Source organism: Trachypithecus francoisi, unplaced genomic scaffold (genome assembly GCF_009764315.1).
Source record: "Trachypithecus francoisi isolate TF-2019V2 unplaced genomic scaffold, Tfra_2.0 Lachesis_group6, whole genome shotgun sequence".
Taxonomy (NCBI): Eukaryota; Metazoa; Chordata; class Mammalia; order Primates; family Cercopithecidae; genus Trachypithecus; species Trachypithecus francoisi.
In genome coordinates, this window is record NW_022681471.1 from 107,259,269 (window position 1) to 107,277,498 (window position 18,230).

The 18,230-nt window shown below is 41.0% G+C and overlaps 1 protein-coding gene across 1 annotated transcript in view; it reads right to left on the bottom strand.

The window, feature by feature from the left end:
• GK (glycerol kinase) overlaps positions 1 to 18,230 on the bottom strand; it is an 81,557-nt gene that overhangs the window by 42,607 nt on the left and 20,720 nt on the right. The window contains 1 exon segment of the mRNA XM_033201839.1: positions 13,013 to 13,090. Coding sequence (XP_033057730.1) covers positions 13,013 to 13,090 — 78 coding nt within the window.

The following is an 18,230-nucleotide window of genomic DNA, read 5'->3' on the forward strand; positions in this document are numbered from 1 at the left end:
ATGTAAAATGCAATTCTTACCAAGGGGCATGAACAAATACATTTGAAAGCCACTACTCTAGGCTTTTTTGGTTAATGACTTAAAATATTCTAGACCAGTGTTTTTCATATTTTAATGGATATAACATTCACAAGGGAGCTTAAAGATGGGCTCCATCCCCATAAATTCTAGGATAGGAGTTCTGGGAATGAGGCCCAGAAATCTGAATTTTAAATAGGTGCCCCATTTTGAGAAACACTGCTAGACTTCATAGCAGTGGTTATTTCCTCTAAAGCATACCATGACTACCTGGAAAACCTTAAAATCCAGGCCCGGCCGGGCGCAGTGGCTCAAGCCTGTAATCCCAGCACTTTGGGAGGCCGAGACGGGCGGATCACGAGGTCAGGAGATCGAGACCTTCCTGGATAACACGGTGAAACCCTGTCTTTACTAAAAATACAAAAAACTAGCCAGGCGCGGTGGCGGGCGCCTGTAGTCCCAGCTACTCGGAGGCTGAGGCGGGAGAATGGCGTAAACCCGGGAGGCGGAGCTTGCAGTGAGCCGAGATCGCGCCACTGCACTCCAGCCTGGGCGACACAGCGAGACTCCGTCTCAAAAAAAAAAAAAAAAAAAAAAAAATCCAGGCCCTACCTTGCATGATTCTGATTGCAGGTCTAGGCAAGGCCTGAGCTGTGAGCCTCTGTACTTTTGTTAAAAGTATCTCAAGTAATTCAGTATAAAACTAAAATATGAGAACCTCTTTTCTTTCTCTTTCTCTCTTTTTTTTTTTTTGAGACAGAGTCTAGTGCTGTGGCCCAGTTTGGAGTGCAGTGACACAATCTCGGCTCACTGCAGCCTCCGCCTCCCAGGAGAAACTCTTTTCATCTTTTGAAGAGCATGTTCTTTAAAATACTAGGTGTGTTCCAATTATTTGTTAAATAAAAAAAAAATCTAAACCCCCCCCACCCCGATTGAGTCCCAGTGGCCCTGTGATTCTATTGTTTATTAGCAAGGACCACTGAGGCACTTTATTCCTCACTTGAAAGTTTGCAGCTATGACTGACAATAGCGGTAAACACAGAGTTAAATCCTCACCACAAAGAATCAAAACACTGGATGTGAAATCAGGGAGACCAAAATTCAATGTTTGGCTTTGCCAACAATAAGCTATGTGACTTAAGCAACTCATTTTACCCTTCTTGGTCTGGATTCTGTAAATATAAAATAAGGAGGTTGGACTAGATGGTCTCTAAAGTCTTTCTCCTTCCATTGTTCCATGATCACAGAAAGCTGTCGTAATAATTACTTTGTTTTTATAGCCAGACGTTAAGGCAGTTAGAATACATGGAATGCATTAGTAAAACTGCCAAAGAGAAAACGATCAGTGTTTGGTACACTACCAAGCAATTCACAAATGCTCAAAATTAATTGAATTAAGAACAAAAAAATTAGAAAACTCATTAAAGAAGCTAAGACGGCAGAATTAGATTTGCAGAAGAGACCAAAAGCCAAAGAGAAGACTCCCAAGCTGGAGGACTAAGCCCCTTGTGTAGGTAATCTCTGAGAACAATCAAAAGGAATGACAGATCCAGATCTGGCAGCAGAAGTCAATTTCCCCCAACATATAGGACTTGGGAGGCTGGGAAGTGAGCAATAGCTAGAGCACCAATACCTGAGGAAGTACCAGCAGCTGGAACTGAAGAGCCAGAGGGAACAACGGCAACTGGAACTGAAGGGCCAGGAGAAACTGGAGCAGCTGGAGCATTAGAGAAATAAGGGCAATTCATGCTAGAGATGGCCAGGTTCAAGGTCTCTTGTTGACCATTAGGAAATGATAGATCACTTGGGCAAGTTCGTCAGAATGAACATTTTTCTACACACTGGAGTGTAGAAAAAGAAAAGGAAGAGGCAGGGAGCAGAAAGGGAACAAAGGAAGTCCAGTATAAATCTCTGATTCAATAATATTTTCATTTGGATGAAGACAGGTAAATACCTGCTTCTTGTTTAGGATGACTCTTCTCTACCTGGCAACATATATGCATCCTAATTAGAAAAGTGGCTCAGGTGATAATCGACTACTCATTCAACCACTAAATTGAAATGATGGCCGGGCGCGGTGGCTCAAGCCTGTAATCCCAGCACTTTGGGAGGCCGAGACGGGCGGATCACGAGGTCAGGAGATCGAGACCATCCTGGCTAATACGGTGAAACCCCGTCTCTACTAAAAAATACAAAAAACTAGCCGGGCGACGAGGCGGGCGCCTGTAGTCCCAGCTACTCGGGAGGCTGAGACAGGAGAATGGCGTGAACCCGGGAGGCGGAGCTTGCAGTGAGCTGAGATCCGGCCACTGCACTCCAGCCTGGGTGGCAGAGCAAGACTCCGTCTCAAAAAAAAAAAAAAAAAAAAAAAAAAAGAAATGATGGATGATGTACTGAGGGAGCACAATCCTAGGGGATGTTAGAAAGGAATGGCAAGGAGCATGCTACAGTCTGTTGTGACCATCTGCACTAAGACATGGAAGGGCTGCTTTGGGAAGGCAGGTCCCCAAGAAAGCACTTTCCTGGTAAGATAGCTGGGAGTAAAAGGCACCTCCACAGAAGGGAGCAATGTGTCTAGAGGGAACAGGGGATTGCTAACTTCCAAAGTAATTAGGAAAAAAATTGAAGGAAAATAGATGCTAGGGATTCCAGAACACTAGACAGCCCACTTCTAGAAGGTATGTCCCTCCCCTTATCTACACCAAGTAAAGCGGAATTAAATGGTCAAGCCCACCAAATAAGTAAGTTAATAAAAACAACTTAGACGATCTGAACTTATTTGTATTAAATAGTCACACCCAATCTGTCTGGTAGATTTAGTTTGTTCTGGAAAAAACAAAAAGTTTGAAGAGTGAAGATAAATGTAGTTGCCTCAATCCCCATGGACTAGAGTTAGTGACATAGTAACAAACAGTACAGAGGAATAAATTATTTTAAAAATATTTAGAATAATAAAACCTCATAAATTTCCAGTGTTTCATTAGTCATAACAATAGAAGGAAAAACAAAATACAGTAAAAAAAAAAAAAAAAACCACTAAAATCATCTCACTGATTTCCAGTTGACTAGAAACAAAGACAAATAATAAATCTTCTCTGAAATGGTCTGTCATGAGCTGCTAGGGTGATAGGAAGTGAGGTGAAGGTGAGGCTCCAGGTTACAGAACACATCTTAAGCACAGACTCCTGACAGTTACACAAAGTGTTACGGGTTGTTTCTCCCACAAGAGACATGATAGTAAAACAGATTTAGTTATGGCATTTTACAATTTGTCAAAAGCTAAGCTATTAATTAAGCTGGGTAAGTGGTCATTTGCAAGGTAGAAGAGATTATATTGATGGCTGCCCCTCACGGGATGACATTCTCAGAAACAGGTGAGGCCAAAAGTAAAACAGAGAGTTGGGGAGGAAAATTTGATTTATATATATGCCAAAAGGCGGGGGCTAAAGCCAATTTCAGCTCTTGGGTATAAAATGCCAAAATATCAATGACTGACTTGAGCGTGGGTGATTCCAGGTAGGCTCTGCATTTCCGCTAGGAACACCTGTCATGTATAAACCAATCATTTCATCTGGCATTACTGGATGAAAAAGGCTATCAGCCAATTCAGAACAGTGGCCCTAGCTAACAATTACTGAAGCCTTAGAGTTTGTCAGGCCCTGGCTTAAGTATCCTACATGGATTAACGCACTGATCTACACCTCAAGCCTATAAGGTATACACTATTCATCCCCCCAGTTTAACTCTCAAGGGAACAGGCACAGAATTGTAGGAAGTGGAAAAGCTAGGATCTGAACCCAGAGCCTGAATCTCAATTAAACCTCTAGGTAGGTATAGCCATGATGACGTCACAGTCTTAACGGGATAAAAATAATTATTAAAGATTGGAGAACTCAAAGTTAAAAACTAAGTCAGTTTCTTTTTATTTGGACAGATTTGAATAATTCAATCACTCCAAAATACAGCAGTATTTCTTTACCCAGGATTGAGGGAGATGTAAGGTTTTCAAAGAATCCTGTAATAATGGAATTTTTTTTAATGGAAAATAAGTGGATCTTAATGAAGCTGAAAATTCTAGATTTTACAAAAGTGAAAAACCTCCCACAAAGAACCAATTAAAAAAAAAAAAAACATACTTTATTGTTTAAAGTTAAGTGTGCTTAGGAGTTTTAGGTGGTTTGTCATCTATGGTTTTCTTTTCTGCTGATTCTTTGAAACATAAGCCAGTTCCAGAAAAGATAAAAGGACTGAGCTCAAGGTTCAGATCTCAACTCATGATCACATAGGTTTAATAATTGGCCCACTATTAACCAGTATGTGAAAACAAATGTAAAAACGATAACCAATCTTTAAAATTGCAACACTCTGCATAAAGAGTTATGTGTGCCACTGGGAACTTTAAATCCAACATCTTAGAAAAAAAATGTTTGCACTACCATTTAAATATAGAAAAATGTTTCAGGGACAATGAAATATTTTTTGTGGGTGGTTTTCTTTAATATACTAAGTGTTAAGCCAGGGACTCTTGCCTTGCTGGATTAGTCCCTTCTATGAATGGTTTCCTTTTTTCTTTTCTTTTTTTTTTTTTTTTGAGACGGAGTCTCACTCTGTCGCCCAGGCTGGAGTGCAGTGGCCGGATCTCAGCTCACTGCAAGCTCCACCTCCCGGGTTTACGCCATTCTCTCACCTCAGCCTCCCGAGTAGCTGGGACTACAGGTGCCCGCCACCACGCCCGGCTAGTTTTTTGTATTTTTTTAGTAAAGACGGGGTTTCACCTTGTTAGCCAGGATGGTCTCGATCTCCTGACCTCGTGATCCGCCCGTCTCGGCCTCCCAAAGTGCTGGGATTACAGGCTTGAGCCACCGCGCCCAGCTCTTTTCTTTTTTTGAGATGGAGTTTCACTCTTGTTGCCCAGGCTGGAGTGTAATGGTGCAATCTCAGCTCATTGCAACCTCTGCATCCTAGGTTCAAGCAATTCTCCTACCTCAGTCTCCCGAGTAGCTGGGATTACAGGCATGCACCACCACGCCCAGCTAATTTTGTATTTTTAGTAGAGACGGGGTTTCTCCATGTTGGTCAGGCTGGTCTCAAACTCCCGACCTCAGGTGATCCACCCACCTTGGCCTCCCAAAGTGTTGGGATTATAGGCGTGAGCCACCACGCCCGGCCTATGAATGGTATTTTTATATTAAATCAAGAATTGTGCTCTACAGAAAGCTACCAGAGTGAGGGTCATATTGGTCTATAGTTATCATGCATACCAATCAACTGCAGTGGTGAGTAAGCAAACTTGGCCAATTAGGGGGAAATACAGCTAGGCCATTAAAGTTCGGACAGAACATTTCTCTGATAGCATCAGTAAAATGTATGTGTAAACATACTAAACATCACTGATTCAAGCCTTCTCCCACTTCACATTTTAACTACTTGGGTAGTTTTGTGCTTCCTGATCAATTGAGTCTGTGGCTTAATTACTTTTTCAATAATAGAAGACAACCAGTTATGTAGACCATTAATAAAAGCTGCCTTTGGAAGGAAAAGGCTTAGAAAAATGGGTGGGTAGAGGAAACCCCGTGGAAGGGAATATTGAAGATAATGCTAAAAGGGAGAGAGAGAAGTACCAGGAGGACTCAGATAACTGAAAAGAGGCAGGAGAAGCCCAAGGCCTGCTTCAGATCCAGGGCCACAAAGCTCTTGCGGATCCATCAATGAGGTCATTATTGTAAATGCCTGCATCATGGCACAGTGGCTGGGAAGCAGTGATGCAAAGTGACATTTCCCCATTTTAGATATCACATTAATGTTTACCTTGTTAATCACAGAATTAAAAAAAATATATAGAACTTGTAAATTAGGCCATCTGTTCCTCAATGGACCCACTTAAATTTTTTTCTGTTTATAATTGTATCTGATAGAAAAGATGTCAATAAATGAACATACCTTTATTGCAAGCAAAAACAAATAGCCCTTCTCGGTCTTAACCTTCATCAAGCCTATGCCGTGGCCAACAATGATACCCTGAAGTTCTCCTATCTTGGTTTTTCTGTTACTGTAGTGGGGGTGAGTGAATTATTGCTTATCAAGTATCCCTGGGCCATAAAGAAAGGAGGCCACATAGAAGTTTTTAAAAAGGGAAACATAAGGTGCTCCTCTCATATGCTTGTTTGTAATAAATATTGCTCATCTGGCCGGGCATGGTGGCTCACACCTGTAATCCCAGCACTTTGGGAGGCCGAGATGGGAGGATCACTTGAGGCCAGGAGTTCAAGACCAGCCTACTCAACACAGTGAGACCCTATCTCTATTTAAAAATATATATATTTATATACAGCTATATATATGCATATATCATCTGTTGTATAATTTAGTAAGACAGAGAAATAAAGAGGAGAAGGACAGGCCTAGAGTTATAGAGATTTACAAGAGAAATAGACAAGGAAAGAAGAAAACATACAAAGAGAATGCTATGGACTGAATGTACATGTCTCTTCCAAATTCACATGTTAAAATCTTAACTCCTATATGACGGTATTAGAGATGGGACCTTTGAGAGGTAAATTAGATCATGAGGGTGGAGCCCTCATTAATGAGATCAGTACCCTCATTAAAAGAGGAGAGAGCTTGCTTTCTTTTTGTCACTCTCTGCCATATGAGGATGAGAAGACAGTCATCTGCAAACCAAGAAGTAGGTCTTCACTAGACACCAGATGGGTGAGCACCTTGATCTTGAACTTCTAGCTTCCAGAAATGTGAGAAATAAATTTCTACTCTATAAGCCACCCAGCCTATGATATTTTTGTTAAAGCAGCCTGAACTGAGACAGAGAAAAAAGTATAAAACCCACAGACTGTGATATAAACAAAGCAAAAGAAGTTCAAAGACAAATATATGTGAAAGTCTCATTGTTTCCATCCATCCTACCTTGTGTTGCTTTAGAATAAAAGTGCTGAAGATTTAATATTATGTTGATATTTTCAACTGAAGACCTACATGGAGATATGACACTTCAGTGTTTTCCTGGATGAAATATAACTGGAGGCAGAGGCCAGGCGCGGTGGCTCAAGCCTGTAATCCCAGCACTTTGGGAGGCCGAGACGGGTGGATCACGAGGTCAGGAGATCGAGACCATCCTGGCTAATATGGTGAAACCCCGTCTCTACTAAAAAAAAAAATACAAAAAACTAGCCGGGCGCGGTGGCGGGCGCCTGTAGTCCCAGCTACTCGGGAGGCTGAGGCAGGAGAATGGCATGAACCCGGGAGGCGGAGCTTGCAGTGAGCTGAGATCCGGCCACTGCACTCCAGCCTGGGCGACAGAGTGAGACTCCGTCTCAAAAAAAAAAAAATAATAATAACTGGAGGCAGAATCTATCCTTGTTATTTCTTAGTGGCTCTCCTCCTTTCCTATTTCCCTTTCTCCTTCTAGCTTTCAAACTCCCATCCTTAGTTTCTGTAGCACAAAGGCAAGTACAAGGTCTTCCTGGTTTGTCACTATATGCCAAGGGTTATCACAAAACCTGGAACACAGAAAGGCACCTATTCTTTCATTGGATTAATTTTACATTAATTACTATAGTGAGTTCATCTATAATAAATTGAGATTATCACATCTATGTTATCAATTTTCAAGTCTACATTTGGAACCATCTAATTTCTCATTGCCCAGAATTAGCTTCTATTACAAGTCCAATACTCACCTTGTCCAAAACAAGGCCATTTTTTCTCTCAGGTTGGTACCCCCTAAATATTATTTAATTTCCTTCTGTTCTCTCCGGCTGAAAATCTCACAGGCCTGCTTTATTTTCTCCCTCCTCTTTATGCCCTATCCAATGTATAAACAATATAATTTTTGTTGTTTATAAATTATCCAATCTAGGGTATTTTGTTACAGTAGCCTGAATGGACTAAGACAATGGGTTAGCTGCCTAGTGTATCAAGTCTGCACTACTCTGCATAGCTTTTGGTGACCTCTATATCCTCACCAACTCCTAGTATATTTCACTTTCATTTCTTAATAGTTTTTTCACTGGATATAGAACTGTATGTGGAAGTTACTTTCTTTGAGTACTTTAAAGGTTTCATTCCATTGCATTCTGACTTCCTTTGTTTCCATTGATAACTTAGCTGAAAGTCTTAGCGTCACTCTTTTTGAAGTTTACATATCTTTTTTCCTCAGGCTACTTCAAAACTTTATATCTTCATATCCCAGCATAAGTATGGTCTTCTGTATATTTATCTTGCCTAGGGATTATAGTGCTTATTGAATCTACAGCTTGCTATCCTTCATCAGTTTTGAAAAACTTTCTCCCATTATCTGTCAAATGTTATTTCTGCCTTGTTTTTTCTCTTTCCTTTCCTTCTGGAAGTCCAATTACAAATATATTAAACTTCTTCACCTTTTCCCATCTTTCTCTTACATTCTTTTGTGCATTTTCTAAACTTTTGTTTCTCTGTGCTTCAGTCTAAATATTTTACTCTCTCTTGCAGTTCTGATTCATCTTCCAGCTCACAAATTCATCTTCAGCTATGTCTCCTCTGATGGTAAAACCCCATCAATTGAGTTCTTTTTTTTTTTTTGAGACAGAGTCTCGCTCTGTCGCCCAGGCTGGAGTGCAGTGGCGGATCTCAGCTCACTGCCAGCTCCGCCTCCCGGGTTTACGCCATTCTCCTGCCTCAGCCTCCCGAGTAGCTGGGATTACAGGCGCCCACCACCTCGCCCGGCTAGTTTTTTGTATTTTTTTAGTAGAGACGGGGTTTCACCGTGTTTGCCAGGATGGTCTCGATCTCCTGACCTCGTGATCCACCCGTCTTGGCCTCCCAAAGTGCTGGGATTACAGGCTTGAGCCACCGCGCCCGGCCATTCAATTGAGTTCTTAATACAGTTCTAGAATGTCCATTTAAAATGGACTTCCAATTCTTTGCCAAGATTATCAATCTCAATCTTGTCAATTAATTCCTTGAACATATTAATTATGGCTATTTTAAAGTCTAAAAACTCTAGTATCTGAATTTCTTGAGTTTGTTTCTAATGTCACTTGTTTCTGTTGCTTTTCAGTCACGTTTTGTTTTGTATGCATGGTTTTTTTAATAGAAAACTAGATAATGCATATGAAAAATTCTAGAGATTTTTTGAGGCTCTAATTGATGTTGTCTTCCTCCAGAAAGGATTTACTTTTATTTCTGAAAGGAAGTTAGGCCACTAGCATTAGCAATCTCAGATCATCTTAATCCAATTAGCGTTAAAGATCATTTGAATCTGGGCTTCAATTCCTGTGAGGGTTGCTTTATTTTTCAGTCTACCTCACTTTCAGGATTTGACCTTTCACAGTTTCAGTTCAAAGTCTGGGATTTTACCAATACTCATCCTCACCCTTGGCAGCCCTTGACTCCACCTTTTGCCTCCTTGTCTTTATGGACCTGTCAGATACTCCTTTCAGAACCTACCGATGTCTCTAGGAGATAGGCAACACCAAGTGCTAGGCTTACATCTCTGGGCTTTCCTCCTCTCCTCACTGCCTTGGTAGCCTTCCAGTTCTTCAGAATTTTATTTCATTTTCATCCAGGTTTTCTGGCTGTTCTCAGCACACTGATGTGCTTGAAACAACCCATTCCACCACCATGGGATGGCTAAACTCTCCTTTATCATCTGTTTTGCCTCAAGCTGCCCCGTGCCTTAAGTCTACACTACACTGCATGGCTTTCAGCCCCCTCTATATCCTCACCAACCCCTGTCTATTCAAAATAGAACATAAGTTTTGAGGTTGGAGAGTGTTCATGTTTAAACTGTGGCTTTACTCTACTTATAGCTACATGCCATTGGACAAGTTATAGAGCTTTTCCACAATTAATTTATAAAATAGGGGTAGTAAAATCTGTTTCACAGGGTCAGTGAGATTAAATAATATGGGTAAAATACTTAGCACAATCCCAAAGTAATAGCAGTTAGCACTTACTGAGTATTATTATCACTGCTAGTTCTACTAAAAATAAAAAAATGAGTCAACCTATGCATGAAACTCATCCATTTCTTTACTCTGGCAAAATATGTGTGCACATTTTCACCTTCATAGCTTGTTCACATTATTCCTCAATTTTCTCTTTTCCTAATGCAATCCAACATACACTTCAAGGCCCAAGTGGAGTTCAACCTCCACTGTGAAAAGTATGCTAAAATTTCAAAATCCATACTGATATGTACTTGCTCTAATTCCTATTCAACTTATCAACACATGATTTATCAACTATTCCCTAATTTTGTTTTATGGATTGTTCCCTAATCTAGTTTTTCCTTTCCAAAACTAGATTATAAAGTGCTTACAAAAACAGCCAATATAATTTGTATCTTTTATAGTACCCAGGATAACATCAAACATGTAAGAGGTTCTCAAAACATGCATGTGGCTCAGGATAGAAGAAAAGAGTTCCTCATATTCTATGAACATTTGAATTAATACTGCAAAGCATGTAGAATGGGGGAGGGGTGCAGAGAGACACAGGCAGAAGAGAAGGAAATAAGTAAATAAGCACATCACAGAAAGATTTTCTAGTAAAACATTTACTTAAATCTTTACTGTAAGAGTAACTTCAGCTTACCTAGTTGCATTATTTGAAAAATAACAACTCAAAGTCCAAAGTTCCATTTTTACAATTCAATGTTTAGAATTTAACTGGAACTGGCCAGGCGTGCGAAGGTGGGCGGACCACCTGAGGTCAGGAGTTTGAGACCAGCCCGGCCAACATGGTGAAACCCTGTATCTACTGAAAATACAAAAATTAGCCAGGCGTGATGGTGCACACCTATAATCCCAGCTACTTGGGAGGCCGAGGCATGAAAATCACTAAAACCTGGGAGGTAGAGTGAGCCGAGATTGTGCCACTGCACTTCAGCCTGGGTGAAAGAGAAGACTCTGTCTCAAAAAAAGAAAAAAGAAAAAAAAAAAGCTCAGAATTTAACTGGAACTTTCTGGTTTGTGTGAGTAGGCCCTTCCTTTCTTTTGTTTTTTTTTTTTTTTTTTTTAGACAGAGTCTCGCTCTGCCCCCAGGCTGGAGTGCAGTTGCGGGATCTCGGCTCACTGCAAGCTCCGCCTCCCGGGTTCACGCCATTCTCCTGCCTCAGCCTCCGAGTAGCTGGGACTACAGGCGCCAGCCACCTCGCCGGCTAGTTTTTTTGTATTTTTAGTAGAGACGGGGTTCACCGTGTTAGCCAGGATGGTCTCGATCTCCTGACCTCGTGATCCGCCCGTCTCAGCCTCCCAAAGTGCTGGGATTACAGCTTGAGCCACCGCGCCCGGCCGGCTCTTCCTTTCATTAAGAAAACAAAAGAAAGTAAAACCTTAACTAGTTCAGGAAATTAGCTAACACTGATCTATCAAAGGATACTCTCCTAAATACTAGTCATTAGTCTGTCTTACTTATATTCAAAATGAACTACTCATGAGAATGAGAACAAAATAAACATTTAAAAGATCTACTTTTGGCTGGGCGTGGTGGCTTACACCAGTAATCCCAGCACTTTGGGAGGCTGAGACAGGTGGATCACCTGAGGTCAGGAGTTCAAGACCAGCCTGGCCACCATGGTGAAACCCCATCTCGACTAAAACACACACACACACACAACACACACACACACACACACACAAATAGCTGGGCGTGGTGGTGGGTGCCTGTGATCCCAGCTACTTGGGAGGCTGAGGCAGGAGAATTGCTTGAACCCAGGAGGCGGAAGTTGCAGTGAGCCGAGGTTGTGCCATTGCACCCCAGCCTGTGCAACAGCAAGACCCTTGTCTCAATAAAAAAAAGAAAGAAAGAAAAAAAACAGTACAGAAAAAGATGTGCTAAAAGGATCTTTAGTTGTAATTCTTTCAAATTTTTTGAGAATTTATTTTATCATAAATGTAGAAAACATAGTAAATGCTTTCCTATAATACAATAACATTACTTTAACTTTTAATAAAGATTATTCCTCCAAAATTATCCCCTCTCTGATAATTTCTGATTCCATTCCCCACTCCACAACCTAGTATTTTATGGCTAAAAAATTGTGCTTTGCTATCTGACACAATGAAGTCTTTTAGTGATTGCAATTTAGAACAAAATTTTCCTTTTAGGAAGTGGTCATGTCATTCAGTTCAACAACTGTCATATGCTAATAATGATGCTAAAATATACTTAGGATCATTTACACCTAATAAGTTGTGATACCTAAAAGTGGTATATTTGAGATTTCGGACTTTTTAATCCCTGCTCAAATAGCCACATGTGTAGCAGAAGCAGCTAAAATTTGAATATTCTATTTTTATAACCTTACAAGAAGAATTCAGATTCCTAGATGGAAAGACAAACACACAAGTACTTTGTAGAAAAATGACTGTGAACATACGTTATTTCAATTTTTTGAGGGTAAGGAGGTAAGATCTCTTTTAGATGTCAAAACAATTTGGCAAACATTTGCCCATTTGTAAGACAATCAGCAAGAGAGAGAGCATAGGAGAGTTAATTCACATACAATATGTGAATATGTATGATCCAAAAATGGTAAATATACAGCAGTCAATTTCTTAGCAGACTCTTCTGCCATCCCATCAAGATTATAGGGACCATGACTGCATGCTTTTTTTTTTTTTTTTTTTTTTTTGAGATGGAGTCTCACTTTGTTGCCCAGGCTGGAGTGCGATGGCAAGGCCTTGGTTCACTGCAACCTCTACCTCCCAGGTTCAAGCAATTCTCCTGCCTCAGCCTCCCGAGTAGCTGGGACTACAGGCGTGTGTCACCACACCCGGCTAATTTTTGTATTTTTAGTAGAGAAGGGGTTTCCAGGTTGGTCTTGAACTCCTGACCTCATGATCCACCCACCTCAGTCTCCCAAAGTGCTGGGATTACAGGCGTGAGCCACCACGCCTGGCAACTGCATGTTTTTTTAGCAAGATATTTTTTAACATGACCACATTTGCAATGTGAAGAAAGGCCCTACATTTGACATCCATGCATGACAGCTTACCCACAGCATTGTAGAGAGGCTCTCCAGTTATCCTGTCCCAAACTACAGTGGTTTCCCTCTGGTTGCTGACACCAATAGCTTTAAAGAGAAAGTTAAACAGAAGGAAGTCAAAATTTTAACAAGTAGGAAACTACTTCAGGAGAACAGCTCTCATCTTACTAGAGACGCAACTAAACATAACAAATAAAAAAAAATTAGAAATATTTGTAGTGATATTCGTTTATTTTCTTTGAGTGGCTCCAGAAAAAGCCAATACCCAATGCCAAGTATTTCTTTTCATTTCTACATACTCCTTCCAGCTTTACTACTAGCACACAATGACATGGACCCAGATCAATATCCAAATAAAAGGCATACTGGTTGCTTTAAGGAATGCAATAACTTTGCAAATTTATAATACCCAATTTATTATTCTGAGCAGACCAATAATCAACTCATTCAATTGTTTACCAAATGCTACAAGAAATCTTCCTCCGTATGTGTGTGCATTTGTGTGTGTGTGTGTGTGTGTGTGTGTCTGTGCATGCATGTACATGCCTACATTTTAAGAAAATAGCTATGGACAAAATCCTTTATGCTGAGCATCCTTATGATTTGTTAGAAATTCAGTTTTATTCCTGTATTTAATATGTCACAATACATAAGAATTTGAATCAGGCATAAATATAATATATAATGGCATTTACATTACACTGACCTACATAAAACAAGTACAAGTACTGTATTTAATGTAAAAAACACTAACCCACACTATCACACTATCTTACTCAATTCAGCTTGGTTGAGCTAAATTGGAGGTTTTCAGACTTGATTGTACTTTAGAATCAACTGAGGAGCTTTTTTTTTTTAGACGGAGTCTCGTTCTGTCGCCCAGGCTGGAGGCTGGAGGGCAGTGGCACGATCTCGGCTCACTGCAAGCCCTGCCTCCCAGGTTCATGCCATTCTCCTGCCTCAGCCTCCCGAGTAGCTGGGACTACAGGCATCTGCCACCATATCTGGCTAATTTTTTGTATTTTTAGTAGAGACAGGGTTTCACTGTGTTAGCCAGGATGAACTGAGGAGCTCTTAAAAAATACCAATGCCCAAGCCCTGGTCAGAACATTCCAATTTAACTGACCTGAGATGGGATGTGAGCATTGGTATGGGGGGGGGGGGGGGTCCTAAAACTTCCCCAGGTGATTCTAATGTGCATCCTGGATAGAACACACTGGGCTAAAGGATCCAGCTCTTCCAGAATTTAAGATCAGGATAGACCTTAAAGGCTGTATAACAAAAAATACTTTTTAAGCTCAAATCTTCTCTAGAATCACCTGTCATATGACCATCCAGACAGCACTTCTAGTGACAAGATATTCACTACATCTCTCAAGGCAGAGCAATCTCTATTGGACAACTTTGGTGCTTTTCTTCTTTTTGTAAATCCACCAGACTGGAAAACGTAGCAAGACCTCATCTCTACAAAGAAATAAAATAATTAGCCAGATGTGGTAGTGCACAACTGTAGTCCTAGCCACTCGGGGCTGAGGCAGGAGGATTGCTTGAGCCCAGGAGTTCAAAATCACGCTGGGCAAAATAGCAAAACCCAGGCTCTATAAAAAATTTTTAAAAATTAGCCAGATGGCCTGACACGGTGGCTTGCACCTGTAATTCCAGTACTTTGGGAGGCCAAGGCAGGTGGATCACCTGAGGTCAGGAGCTCAAGACCAGCCTGGCCAGCATGGCGAAACCCTATCTCTACTAAAAATGCAAAAAATTAGCCAGGTGTGGTGGCGTGTGCCTGTAATCCCAGCTACTCAGGAGGCTGTGGCAGGAGAATCACTTGAACCCAGGAGGTGGAGGTTGCAGTGAGCCAAGATTGCGCCACTGCCCTCCAGCCTGGGCATGGAGGGAGACTGCATCTCAAAAAAAAAAAAAAAAAAATTAGCTAGATGTGGTGGTGTGTTCCTTTAGTCCCAGCTACTCAGGAGGATTCCTTAAGCCCAGGAGTTCAAGACCAGCCTGGGCAACATAGTGGGACCTCATTTCTACAAAAACATTTTTAAAAATTAGGGTGGTATGGTGATGCACACCTGTTGTCCCAGCTACTCAGGAAGATTGCTTGAGCCCAGGAGTTTGGGGTTGCAGTGAGCTATGATGGTGCACTCCAGCCTGGGCAACATAGTTAGATCCTGTCTCAAAAAAAAAAAAAAAAAGAATAAAAATCATTTTCTGTGGCTGGCCATGGTGGCTCACGACTGTAATCCCAGCACTTTGGGAGGCCAAGGTGGGCTGATCCCAAGGTCAGGAGATCGAGATCATCCTGGCTAACACGGTGAATCCCCGTCTCTACTAAAAATACAAAAAATTTAACCGGGCGTGGTGGTAGGCGCCTGTAATCCCAGCTACTCGGGAGGCTGAGGCAGGAGAATGGCGTGAACCCGGGAGGTGGAGCTTGCAGTGAGCCAAGATTGGGCCACTGCCCTCCAGCCTGGGCGACAGAGCAAGACTCCAACTCAAAAAAAAATAAAATAAAATAAAAAAATAATTTTCTGTGTAGCTTCCACCTCCCGATCTTAGTCATATTCTTTGGAGATATATAGAATAAGGGTAATCCTTCTACATGCCAGTCTTTCAAAAACTTGAAGCAGCTCTTTTGTACCTCAAGTCTTCTGCTATGTAGGCTAAACAATCCAATTTCCTTCAGCTGACCCTGCCTAAACACGGCATGGTTTAAAGTCCCTTTATCACCACGCCTAGGAACATGCAAGTATATGTCCACATCACTCAAATTGTACGCCCAGAATAAAACACAATACTCTAGGAATGTTCTGACCAGCACAGAGCTGAGGGGGAACCATCAGCTTCCTTGTTCTAATACTATTTATCCAATGCAGATTGACTTACTTTATTTAATATTTTTTCTAAAACTACCTATTGGATGGTATGCTCACTAACTGGGTCACGAGATCTGTACCCCAAACCTCAGCACTCAGCATCATGCAATATACTTACATAACAAACCTGCACATGTACCCTCTGTATTGAAAATAAAAGTTTATATATATATTTTAAATATTTTCTAGAGATACAAAGATGATTGAGATTCTACTCCAAAGAAATTTAGAGGCATAGGGTACAGGAAGAGATTCTGGGTAAGACAAAAATGTTTATAAAAGTAAATAAACAGAAAGGAGAATGAGGGAATGGATGGGGCTGGGAATCAATGGGGACTTGGTTCTGACTGATGTAGTGACAGGAGAGGATGGATTACCAGCACAAGTGGAGGGAGGAGCTCCAAGTAGGGCAGAAGGCTATTGCTGCGCTTGTGATGAAGGAAAGTTGGCAGGAGATCCAGATATAAAGCACAGGAACAGGAAGGTGAGGATTTAAGGCCGCAGAGCCTCAACTTTCTCCGTGAAGCAGGAGCTAAGGTTATCTGCCAAAACAGGGCAAGAGTTTGGGGTACCATTCAGTAGAGCTCAGGCTCTGAGGCCAGATAGCTGGGATTCAAATTCCAATGCCTGTGCTTCCTAGCAGTGTGACTCTGTGTCTCAGTTTTGTGTCTTGTGAAAAATGGAGAGAATAATAGTTCCAACTTTACAGGGTTACAGTGAGGAATCAGGGTTACAGTGAGGTGTCAATGTATATTAAAACAGATGCCTGGTACACAGTAAGCACTCAATAAATGTTACCTACTGCTGCTGCCTTGGTCATCATTATTGAGAAGAGAGTAGAGTAACAGTTTCAGAGAATGGGACTGAGCTAAGCAGGGCAAATAAAGGAATTCTGCAGCAGCTCTATGGGCACATACTGTGAATGTGATTTTTGTGTGTGTGTGACAACTTTACAACATGGGATCAAAATGAACTCATGGTCAACTAAAATCTCCTATTCCTCCTCACTATGTTAATTATACCATCAATAAGCTGGCTGCTTTCTTATTCACAATCCTTGAGTAACTATTCTACGCCTCTCATGCTACCCATCTTTACTGGGTCACTCTAACTTTTCTTCAGAATCTAATCTAGAGCTATTTCAATCTGATTCTTCGGTCACGGGTTCCTCCCTGGGCATTCCTTTTTTCTCTTCTATCTTAATTGGATTCCTTCATGCCAAGTAAAATTGCTTTGCTTGCAGACAAAGTCCAGTGAAACAGCTTCCCAGGATTCTCTGCCGGCCACAAACATGTCTTTACTATCCATTTCTCCCCAGGGCACACAAGTCTTATGTGTGAACTTATCTCTGAACTTTTTCAATGTTCCAGTGTCTTGTCATTCCTACCCTAAAATCCTCTACGTTTTTTAAAGAAAACGTTTCCGACTGCTAATCTCAGCACATGTGCCATTCCTAATGGTTCCTAATTTTAATTCCTTCTTTCTTAGAATAACACATTCAGGTTTTATAATTCTCCACTCCTCCTCATGTGCACCATTTAAGATAATATGAAAGTCACATGCATAAAACATGTATTTCCTGGCCTCAAAGTCTTTCATTTACAGATATCATAACCATTATCATATATTGTATTACTCTTGCATTTACCAGCTTCATACTTTACCCACATATTCTCTTTGGGGGCACTTTTCTCTACACTGAATGTCAGTAGTAAAATTAAACTAGTTAAAATCTACACTCAAAATCTCTGGTTAATTTTTCTTAAAATTACGTGTGAAGTTATAATCGCAGTTAAGAAAATATACCTTAGAAAAAAGAGCCTTTGAAAATACTCCAGGATGTTAATAATTGTTGTCTTTGTAGAATTATGGATGAGATGCATCCTTTTTTAAAATTCAAATCATAATGTATAATTATAACACATTTTTTGGGAGAAAACTAAAACACACAGAAAATAAGAGTTTCAGAGGAAGGTTCTCTGGCTACAAAAAGTAATACCATATAGGAAGAGAGATAAGGCTTTTATTTTCTTTTTTTTTTGAGACAGAGTTTTGCTGTTGTTGCCCGGCTGGAGTGCAGTGGCGTGATCTCAGCTCACCGCGACCTCTGCCTCCCCGGTTCAAGAGATTCTTCTGCCTCAGCCTCCCGAGTAGCTGAAATTACAGGCATGCGCCACCATGCCCGGCTAATTTTGTATTTTTTAGTAGAGACAGGGTTTCTCCATGTTGGTCAGGCTGGCCTTGAACTCCAGACCTCAGGTGATCTGCTTGCCTCAGTCTCCCAAAGTGCTGGGATTACAGGCATGAGCCACCACGCCCGGCCTGATAAAGCTTTTTAAAACAGT